Source organism: Doryrhamphus excisus, chromosome 7 (genome assembly GCF_030265055.1).
Source record: "Doryrhamphus excisus isolate RoL2022-K1 chromosome 7, RoL_Dexc_1.0, whole genome shotgun sequence".
Lineage (NCBI taxonomy): Eukaryota > Metazoa > Chordata > Actinopteri > Syngnathiformes > Syngnathidae > Doryrhamphus > Doryrhamphus excisus.
The window spans coordinates 1,863,922-1,875,954 of NC_080472.1; the positions used below are offsets into that span (position 1 = coordinate 1,863,922).

The 12,033-nt window shown below is 31.4% G+C and overlaps 1 protein-coding gene across 1 annotated transcript in view; it reads right to left on the reverse strand.

Annotated features, from left to right (window-relative positions):
- The window catches only part of otog (otogelin), an 81,883-nt gene that overhangs the window by 4,253 nt on the left and 65,597 nt on the right, over positions 1-12,033 (reverse strand). Inside the window, exons 46-55 of the mRNA XM_058077618.1 lie at positions 10,288-10,392; positions 10,078-10,179; positions 9,906-10,004; positions 9,782-9,822; positions 8,448-8,526; positions 8,173-8,351; positions 6,683-6,787; positions 6,475-6,594; positions 3,924-3,969; positions 694-773 (exon numbers count right to left, since the gene is read on the reverse strand). Coding sequence (XP_057933601.1) covers positions 694-773; positions 3,924-3,969; positions 6,475-6,594; positions 6,683-6,787; positions 8,173-8,351; positions 8,448-8,526; positions 9,782-9,822; positions 9,906-10,004; positions 10,078-10,179; positions 10,288-10,392 — 956 coding nt within the window. The remainder of the gene's footprint in view (positions 1-693; positions 774-3,923; positions 3,970-6,474; positions 6,595-6,682; positions 6,788-8,172; positions 8,352-8,447; positions 8,527-9,781; positions 9,823-9,905; positions 10,005-10,077; positions 10,180-10,287; positions 10,393-12,033) is intronic.

Below are 12,033 nucleotides of genomic sequence, written 5' to 3' on the forward strand. Positions count from 1 at the left end.
TTCTAAAATTTTTTTTTTTATTTTCTGCTCATAATATTATCATAATAATATGTATTCCTAAAATGTATATAAGCAGGCACCAATATGAGTAAAAAAAAAAAAAAAAAAAAAAAAAAACACAACTGTAGAGTTTTCCCATCCAAGCAAAGCATTCATTGGTGCCTGCCAGGATGCTGCAATTACGTCAGCCTCCCTCCATCCAACGTCATAAACCGAGGATTACCGATAGTTATAATTATAAAATAAAAAATAAAAAATAAAAAATAAAAATAAAAAATAAAAAATAAAAAATAAAAAATAAAAAATAAAAAATAAAAAATAAAAAATAAAAAATAAAAAATAAAAAATAAAAAAGAAAAAAGAAAAAAGAAAAAAGAAAAAAGAAAACAATTTTTTTTTACAAAATTTAAAAAATTTAAAAATTAAAAAAAACAAAAAATAACAAAAAAATAAAATAAAAACAACAAAAAATAAATAAATAAAACAATAACATGTCATTTTAATATTTCAACTAAATGATGAAATGATATTGTTTTTCCTCACAATATTATTATTATATTTTATTATTTAATATATTGTTATTCTCGGAAAAATTTCAACTTTTACTCGTTAGATTACAACTTGCAGATTTTTTCGATTTTTGCTTCATCCATTTATTAGCCAAAGAGTTGGCGAAGGAAGCGAGTCACGTACCGGCCGGTTACTTCGACAGTCATTCTTCCGGATGGTCATCCTGACGGTCACCTTCTGACAGGGCTTCCCGTCTTCTTTGCCTGTCCACAAACCAAACGTCAAGGACACCAACACCGTAACATAATAGCAAAACATCGCGGGCGGAGACGCGGCATCAATCACCGATCAGACGTTAGCTTACCGATGTACAACGTTGTTTCAATCCCGAGCGATGGGTTCTAAAAACGACTGCGGCCATCAGTCAGCCGCAGAATCAACTCAATGAATCCCTTTGTTGTCAGAAACATGCGGCACAGCCGCCAGGTTTCCGGTTACGTGGGAGTCGGTGGGACCCGAGCTCCCACGGCGGGGTGGTCTGCCCCGTCATGTTTTTTTTTTTTCAAAGTAACGGTCTTGTTTGCGTGTAAAAAAAAAAAAGCTCAGGTTATATCTTAAAAGTCTGGACATATGATGGATATATTCAAATTTACTTTATAGTAATTCTGCAAGGGACTTAAACCGGTACCCTGTGGAACCCTGCTGATTTAAAAAAACGACTCATTACTCAAAATGACTCCTATGAGAAAAAAACCTTGGCTGATCCAGGAAGTACAAACAATGAGTCAGTCGTCATAATGTTTCCTGTTAGCGCTACCCCTAAGCTAACGGCTAACGCTGTCTGGAAGCGCTGGAAGCAAACAAGCAGCATGCAAATATTCTACAGACACTACTTGAAAATGGATGCAAACAGAAACTCATTATCACTATCATCTATAGCAGGGGTGTCCAAAATGCGGCCCACGGCACATGCTAAAAAATTTTATTCAACAATAAAACTAAAATAAATCAAAAATACTTAGCAACTTGTCTTGTAATAAAAACAAAATATTAAGAGAAAAAAAATTTCGGAAGTCGGAATTTTTAGAGAATAATGAGTAAAAATCATTTTCATAGCAGGATGTTTAAATATTAATAAAAAGACTAAAGGAAATAATAATGTAAAAGACAAACAAATAAAGTTGTCATTTTTGGAACATTAGGTTGTCCATAAAGTTATAATATTGTGAGAATAAAGTCAAAATATTATGATGACAAAGTCATAAATCGAGAAGACAATTTACATTAAGAAAATTGAAATAGTTTTTTAAATAAAAAAAATGACATTTTATGAGAATAAAGTCAAAACATTAAAAGAAAAAAAGTTGTAGTAAAAAGAAAAAAATTTTTAAAAATTTGTAATATTATAAGAAACAAATCAATTTAAAATTTTGCGGGGGGAAAAAGTTTGTGGAAAAAATGTATAATGCCACAATATAAAGTCAAAATATTATGAGAATAATGACAACAAAACAATTCAAAACACTGAAAATTTTGGAAAAATAAAAAAAGCAAAAATGGAAAAAATATTCTATTGATGAAAATGTGGCAATTTTATGAGAGTAAAGTTATAATGTTATGAGAAAATCTTTAATAAATAATTGAAATTTTAGTCGCTAAAAATATATTTTTCCTAATATCCTTATACCTAATATTTTCCTAATATTATCCAAATATTGTGAGAAAAAAACAAAACTAGGAAAAAAAAAATAGAGCTGTAATTTTTTGAAAAATAGGTTTGGGGAAAGATTATAATAATATTAAAATGAAGTCATAATAGTACAAGAGGAAAATTTATGAAAATTATGTTAGAATTAAAAATAAATTAATTTTAAAAATGAAAAAAAACTGCATGAAAAAAAAAAGAAAAAGCTGGGCATGCTCATAACACCTCACCATGAAGTCATAATATTACAAGAGGAAAATTTATGAAAATTATGTTAGAATTAAAAATAATAATAATAATTAAAAAAAAAATAAAAAATATTAATAAATTAGTTAAAAAAAACAGCAAGAAAAAAAAAAACTTCTCCCAGACATTCTCCCAGCTGGGCATGCTCATAACACCCCACCATGAAGTCATAATATTACAAGAGGAAAATTTATGAAAATTATGTTAGAATTAAAAAAAATAATAATAATTTTAAAAATAAAAAAATAATAAATTAATTAAAAAAACAGCAAGAAAAAAAACCAACTTCTCCCAGACATTCTCCCAGCTGGGCATGCCCATAACACCTCACCATGAAGTCATAATATTACAAGAGGAAAATTTATGAAAATTATGTTAGAATTAAAAAAAATAATAATAATTTAAAAAAAAAAATAAAATAAATTAATTAAAAAAACAGCAAGAAAAAAAAACAACTTCTCCCAGACATTCTCCCAGCTGGGCATGCCCATAACACCTCACCATGAAGTCATAATATTACAAGAGGAAAATTTATGAAAATTATGTTAGAATTAAAAATAATAATAATAATAAAAAATAAAAATAATACTAATAAATTAATTAAAAAAAACAGCAAGAAAAAAAAACAACTTCTCCCAGACATTCTCCCAGCTGGGCATGCTCATAACACCCCACCATGAAGTCATAATATTACAAGAGGAAAATTTATGTTAGAATTAAAAATAATAATATGTAAAAAAAAAAAAAATTAATAAAAAAAAATAGCAAGAAAAAAACACAACTTCTCCCAGACATTCTCCCAGCTGGGCATGCCCATAACACATCACCATGGAGCCACCTTATTTGGCTCCTGTGGATGACTGAGCTTCTCACCCTCACTTCTCAGCCCATTTTTTACAAAATATTCTCTACTTCCATTTTTTTTGTTAATATGTGGGAAAAAGTTTGGACACCCCTGATCTATGGAAACATGCAAACATCTACGCCCGGACGACTGGGCTTCTAATAACAGCACATTGTTGCCAATCAACAATGCACTGCCCGGACAGTGCTAAATGTAGAAAAGAGGATTGTTTTTGTGTTTTTTTTTTTTTTTGGGGGGGGGGGGGGGGGCTCAACTTTTGTTTTACTCACTGAAAAAGGGGAGTACATTGTCGAATATCAACAATATCACAAGCGATTATGGTGTTTTTTAGTACCTTTTTCACAGTTTGTGTTTACTGCGGGAGTCAGGGAGCTAACAGAGAAAGGGAACAGAGGGGATCCGGTACCTGGTGGGATCGGTAGTACATGATATTAAGCTGCGGCACGTATGTAAGTAAGCCACGTACAGTACAGTACAGTACATGTCTTCAGGTGCTTCAGGGTAAAAGTGTTTTTGGGATTCTTTGTGGGGTGAGTGTCAGCTGTCGGTCTACAGCGCTACGGGAAACTACGCCGTGTTTACGTGTCGCATACTCACATGTCTTGCAACATCCGTCCATGTAACTTAGGACACTTCCTCCCATCTGGGTGCAAAAAAAACCAGGAAGAATTATTAGTTAATTAGTTATGTTACGCTGCAATGACGTCAGCCTCCCTCCATCCAATGTTGTAAACCGAGGATTATGGTAACTCAAGAAGTTATACATATTTCAAGAAAAAAATTTATCTCAGCTTGATGTTTTTGGAAATTTTTCAAATTAAAAAAAATATATTTTTGTTAATTTTTTGCTCATATTATTATCATAAAAATATGTATTCCTAAGCAGGTACCAATATGAGTAAAAAAAAACATGAAGAATTATTAGTTAATTAATTATGTTACGCTGCAATGACGTCAGCCTCCCTCCATCCAATGTCGTAAACCGAGGATTATGGTAACTCAAGAAGTTATACATATTTCAAGAAATTTTTTTATCTCAGCTTGATGTTTTTGAAAATTTTTGAAATTAAAAAAAGTATATTTTTGTTAATTTTTTGCTCATATTATTATCATAAAAATATGTATTCCTAAGCAGGTACCAATATGAGTAAAAACAAAACCAAAAAACTACTGTAGCGTTTTCCCATAATGCATTGCATCCAAGCAAAGCATTCATTGGTGCCTGCCAGGACGCTGCAATTACGTTAGCCTCCCGTCGTAAACCGAGGATTATCCATAGTTAAGAAGTTATATATATATATATTTCAAGAAAAAAATGTATCTCAGCTCGATGTTTTTGGAAATTTTTCAAATAAAAAAAAAATCGTTAATTTTCTGCTCATAATATTATCATAAAAATATGTATTCCTAAGCAGGTACCAATATGAGTAAAAAAAAAAGAACAAAACTACTGTAGCGTTTTCCCATTGGTGCCTGCCAGGACGCTGCAATTACGTCAGCCTCCCTCCATCCAACGTCGATGGGCCAAATGTGGCCCGCAGGACACTAGTTTGAGGCCCCCCGCCTGGCCCGCGCAAGTTTGATATGGATGCTGTATGGTATCATGTACCCAGAAAAAAATTATTACGTTTGATTAATGTTCATGTTAAAGGTTAAATAACTGTTAATAGTTATCGTCACTATCCGTGTGGAAGTGGTAAGTTTTTTGGCTATTTAAGTTTAAAAGGAAATAACTTGGAGGCTACCGTTTAGGTCGCTAGCTCTCCAGTTTGCGAGTTAGCATGTGTCTCGAGACCCTGCAGTTGCGCAATATGTTGTAAATAATGTTCATGTTAAAGGTTAAATAACTGTTAATAGTTATCCTCCCTATCCGTGTGGAAGTGGTAAGTTTTTGGCTATTTAAGTTGAAAGGAAATAACTTGAAGGCTACCGTTTAGGTCGCTAGCTCTCTAGTTTGCCGAGTTAGCATGTGTCTCGAGACCCTGCAGTTGCGCAATATGTTGTAAATAGTGTTCATGTTAAAGGTTAAATAACTGTTAATAGTTATCCTCCCTATCCGTGTGGAAGTGGTAAGTTTTTGGCGATTTAAGTTGAAAGGAAATAACTTGGAGGCTACCGTTTAGGTGGCTAGCTCTCTAGCTTGCCGAGTTAGCATGTGTCTCGAGACCCTGCAGTTGCGCAATATGTTGTAAATCATGTTCATGTTAAAGGTTAAATAACTGTTAATAGTTATCCTCCCTATCCGTGTGGAAATGGTAAGTTTTTTGGCGATTTAAGTTGAAAGGAAATAACTTGAAGGCTACCGTTTAGGTCGCTAGCTCTCTAGTTTGCCGAGTTAGCATGTGTCTCGAGACCCTGCAGTTGCGCAATATGTTGTAAATCGTGTTCATTAAAAGGTTAAATAACTGTTAATAGTTATCCTCGCTATCCGTGTGGAAGTGGTAAGTTTTTGGCGATTTAAGTTGAAAGGAAATAACTTGGAGGCTACCGTTTAGGTGGCTAGCTCTCTAGCTTGCCGAGTTAGCATGTGTCTCGAGACCCTGCAGTTGCGCAATATGTTGTAAATCATGTTCATGTTAAAGGTTAAATAACTGTTAATAGTTATCCTCCCTATCCGTGTGGAAATGGTAAGTTTTTTGGCGATTTAAGTTGAAAGGAAATAACTTGAAGGCTACCGTTTAGGTCGCTAGCTCTCTAGTTTGCCGAGTTAGCATGTGTCTCGAGACCCTGCAGTTGCGCAATATGTTGTAAATCGTGTTCATTAAAAGGTTAAATAACTGTTAATAGTTATCCTCGCTATCCGTGTGGAAGTGGTAAGTTTTTGGCTATTTAAGTTGAAAGGAAATAACTTGAAGGCTACCGTTTAGGTGGCTAGCTCTCTAGTTTGCCGAGTTAGCATGTGTCTCGAGACCCTGCAGTTGCGCAATATGTTGTAAATAATGTTCATGTTAAAGGTTAAATAACTGTTAATAGTTATCCTCCCTATCTGTGTGGAAGTGGTAAGTTTTTTGGCTATTTAAGTTGAAAGGAAATAACTTGAAGGCTACCGTTTAGGTCGCTAGCTCTCTAGTTTGCGAGTTAGCATGTGTTATTTTGTGCATAAAAATAAAAAGTAAGATATTTGAGAAGAGTGGAATGTTCTCCAGACCTTCATACACTCCGTTTCATTGATGGGAGGGCAGCTGAAGGGATAGGAGACGAGCGTCGGCCCGGAAAAAGTATCGATGCATTCAAACTTCATGCAGTTGTACATCCAAGACTTCCCGGTCTGAAAAATTACATCAATGATAAATCATAAGTCATAAACCAACCACACGTATTCCGACTATCCGCTTCCCAACATTCCTAGCACACACCTTGTAGAGGAGAGTGGATCCGTTGTCGTGAGTGTAGAGGCAGGAAATATTCTTACAGACGCCACAACAGGTCGACGCCTCCTTTGAAGGGACGTACATCTGATTCTGAAAGTGATTCAAGGTTGGGGATCAGGGGTGTCCAAAATGCGGCTCAAGAACATTCTAGGTCTGTTTTTTTTGTTTTTTTTTTAACTGTTGCGTGGCTCCTTACAAAAATATAATTTAACAAGAAAACTGCAAAACAGAAAAACAACAGCAATAATCAGCAGTAATTATACAAGAATAAAGTAAAAATATTGAAAGAAAAATATGTAATTTAACAATAAAAGGTCATAACTTGTAATATTACAAGGAAAAATGATAAATAAAAAACACAAATAAACACATTAATATAATATAATATAATATAATAATATATATATAATATAATATAATGTAAAATTATATTATATTATATATATAATATTATATTATATTATAATATATATATAATACATATTATAATATATATTATATTATAATATAATATAATAATATATATATATATAATATAATGTAAAATTATATTATATTATATATATAATATATAATATTATATTATAATATAATATATATTATAATATGTATTATATATATTATAATATAATATTAATATAATATTAATATAATATAATAATATATATATATAATATAATGTAAAATTATATTATATATATAATATATAATATTATATTATAATATAATATATATTATAATATGTATTATATATATATATATTATAATATAATATAATTATAATAATAATATAATATATATAGTATAATATAATGTATGATTATATTATAATATATATAATATATATATAATATAATATTAATATAATAATATTATAATGTATATAATATAATATAATGTATAATGTATAATGTATAACTATATTATATTATATTATATTATATTATATTATATTATATTATATTATATTATATTATATTATATTATATTATATTATATTATATTATATTATATTATATTATATTATATTATATTATATTATATTATATTATATTATATTATATTATTTCATAAAGTTGAAAAACCAAACCAACAAACTTGTAATTTTTGGAAAATTTGGATGCGGAAAATATTATAATATTACAAGAATCACGTCAAAATATTATGAAAAAAATAAAGAAGAAGAATGTTGAAATAGTTAGAAAAAAACTGTGATTTTAAGAAAACAAAGTCAAAAATGCTGAGAAAAAAAGTTTCAATTTTTAAGCATAAACTTGAAATTGATGATAAACAATACAATTATAATATTACGAGGAAAAATAATATAATTTTAGTAGCACATAATTGAAATAGTACCTGTTTTTAAAAGACCTCCCCAAAAAAGTTACAATTTTTAGAAAATTAATTTGTGCAAAAAAGTGATATTATGTGAATAAAGTGAAAATATTATAACAATAAATTCATAATGTTCTTACCAGTTGGCAGTGGGCGGAGCAGTTGGTGCTGCTGGTGCGTAGTAAATGCAAACCGCTGGTGGCGTCCAGCACTCGGCTGCATTGTCGGCTGTAACACAAACCGTCCTCGCCATGTTCTACCAGCGTCTGGCCGGGCCGCAGCACCCTCCGCTCGCCGTACACGCAGACCGCTTCTCGTACTGCACGCATGAACCAAAAGATGGCGTTACGGGGACGAGGGGGGGTGGGGCTTTGATGGTGAAACGCTTATATATGAATACAGAGGGCATACTCACTACATTTGTGTCGTTGGCACCCGCACGGGTTCTGCGCGTCAGACGGGACTACGCCGCCGTCCAACTGAAGCGTCTCTCCCTTCATAACAGATAATAAATAAATAAATAATGCAGTATGATGTCAGACAATATTATACAGTCCTTCCTCGTATGTGGCGGTTAGTTGGCTCGAAACTCCGCAAAGTCGGATTCGATATTAATAAACGTAATTTTTTTTGTAAATATGGCATAAAAATGTATTTAAAATTAGAGGCCTCTTAAGTGAAACTCGGGTACAATATGTGTAATACTACCTCTTGTTTACTGCAATTCTACATTTGTTATTATTTTTAATAAAGGCAAAATATTATGACAACAAAGTCATAAATTGAGACGACAATTTACATTAAGAAAATTTAAATTGCAACATTTTATTTTATGAGAGTAAAGTCAAAACATTAAAAGAAAAAAAGTTGTAGTCTAATGAGTAAAAAAAATAATAATATGAGGAAAAATATTAAAAATATTAATTTATAAAAAAAATAATACATTAATAAAATTAATATGTTGAAAATATTAAAGAAACAAATTTGTAAAAAATTGTAATATTATAAGAAACAAATCAATTTTAATCTGACGAGTAAAAAAAACATAATAATATGAGGGAAAATATTAAATAAAATACAAATATTTATATTTAAAAAATTAATATATTAATAAAATTAATAAAATTCGAATAAAATTAATAAAAATATTAAAGAAACAGAAAGTAATATTAAACAAAGTAATATTATAAGAAATCAATTTTAAATTTGTAAAATCAAAACATTAAAAAGTTGTAGTCTAACGAGTAAAAAAAACATAATATGAGAAAAAATATTAAATAAAATAAAAATATTTATATTATATAATATATATATAATATTTATATTATATATAAATATATTATATTTATATTATAATAAATAAATTAATATATTAATAAAATCAATATATTAAAAATATTTTTTAAAAATTAAAATTTGTAATATTATAAGAAAAAAATCCATTTTAAATTTTTTTGGGGGAAAAGTTTGTCAATGACATTTAAACTTAAACAATAAATGCTGTCTAACTGAATTAATTACTGACACCTAGTGGCCAATGTAGAATACTACATTCACAATTTTAATGCTTCTTCTGCCTTGTATTTGTAATTTGGAACCATTTTTTTTTGCTTGAAAATGTATAAAAATGAATAATAGGCTGTATTCAACCTCCAAATAACAATAATTTATTAATTTTTAGCGCGATGTCGCAATTTTTGAACGTATATAATATAGCGAAGGGACGACTGTACACTTCATAGAACGTACCAATCCACATTTAGGAGGGGTGATCTTGTCGCAGGAGCACTCTAAAAATGACATTTGACATATATTTCAGACTAAATAATTACCGATAATATGAATAATATTATTAGTATCACAGGTTCAATACCGCATGTTTGGTTGGGACAGCAGTCGTCCGCACGGGGAACTGATACAGCCGACATTCCGACTGGACACGTGAGGTGGGGACACCTGGAGGGCTCACATACTACGCAGTACAGCATGTAAGTACTAATATTTTAAAATTATGGAGTAATACGTGTGTGAGTGTGTACACTGACCACATTGATAAATGGGGCAGCAGCGATCCGTGGCGTTCCCGTCTACTGTTAGCACCTCCCCATCCTGACAGCGAGGTGGTACATCCGTACAGGAAGAACACACTAAACAAATTAGCAAAAACATTTTATTATCATATTGCATATCACAAGTTAAATATATATATATATTTTTGAAATATTATAATAGAGAATTTCATACTTGATACTTACTGCAGATGTGATCCAAGCAACAGCTATGATGACTTTTGGTGGAAGTTAATATCTGGTCGCTTCTACAGGTGGGAAGCTCGGACTCACAACGAGTGGGATCGCATTCTGGAAGACCAAGATGAAGATAAAGTACAATTTCATTCATTCAAATATTTAGAGCCAGCCAATCACAGGCCACATATAGACAAACAACCATTCACACTCACATTCATACCTATGGACAATTTGGAGTGGCTAATTAACCTAGCTTGTTTTTTTTGGAATGTGGGAGGAAACCGGAGTACCCGGAGAGAACCCGCGCAAAAGTCCACACAGATGACCGAGGGTGGAATTGAACTCAGGTCTCCTAGCTGCGAGGCCTGCACACTAACCACTATATTTTTATCATTACAGGATAAAAAACCTGTTTACGACCTTGTATCAGAGCCCTCTAGCCATGAAATAACACCCCTATAGTCACCGTTACTCTGCTACCAGCCAATCACAGGGCACATATAGACAAACAACCATTCACACTCACATTCATACCTATGGACTAATTTGGAGTCGCTAATTAACCTAGCATGTTTTTGGAATGTGGGAGGAAACCGGAGTACCCGGAGAAAACCCACGCAAAGACCACACAGAGATGACCGAGGGTGGAATTGAACTCGGGTCTCCTAGCTGCGAGGCCATATTTTTATCATTACAGTATCAAAAAAACCTGTTTAAGACCTTGTATCAGAGCTCTCTAGCCATAAAATAACACCCCTATAGTCACCGTTACTCTCCTACCAGCCAATATAGTAGACATTAGCCAGCCAATCACAGGGCACATATAGACAAACAACCATTCACACTCACATTCATACCTATGGACAATTTGGAGTCGCTAATTAACCTAGCATGTTTTTGGAATGTGGGAGGAAACCGGAGTACCCGGAGAGAACCCACGCAAAAGTCCACACAGAGATGACCGAGGGTGGAATTGAACTCGGGTCTCCAAGCTGCGAGGCCTGCGCAATAACCACTTCTGCACCGTGCAGCCATATTTTTATCATTACAGTATAAAAAACCTGTTTATGACCTTGTATCAGAGCCCTCTAGCCATAAAATAACACCCCTATAGTCACCGTTACTCTCCTACCAGCCAATATAGTAGACATTAGCCAGCCAATCACAGGGCACATATAGACAAACAACCATTCACACTCACATTCAATATATAATAATAATAATAATAATTAATATATTATATAATAATATATGGCAATAAATCAGAATTACAAGAAGCTATTTTTTAAAGAATAAAGTTTAATTTAAAAAAAAACTGCGAAAAAAAAGCTGTAATTTCACGAGAAACAGTCAAAATATTAAGAGAGAAAATTCATATTAAAGAATGAATTAATTGTCATTTTAGGAAAATTAAGTTGCTGAAAAAGTTACCGTCTTATCAGAATAACGTCCATATATGGCATTTAAGTCATAATTATGAGTAGAAAATTTACAAAATGAAAGTTAAAATTTAAAAATAACAGCAGTAATTTTTTTTGAATAAAGTCAAAATATTAAGACAAAAAAAAGTCATCTTCTAATTCAGAAAAAAGTCACAATTTTACGAGAATAAACACATCATATGATGATGAAAAAAATGTAATTTCTGTCAAAATAGAATAAAAATATTAATATTAATATAAAACATTAAATAGAAATACAGTATAAAAATAATGTTATTTTTGAAATAAAGTCAAAATATTATGGTAATAA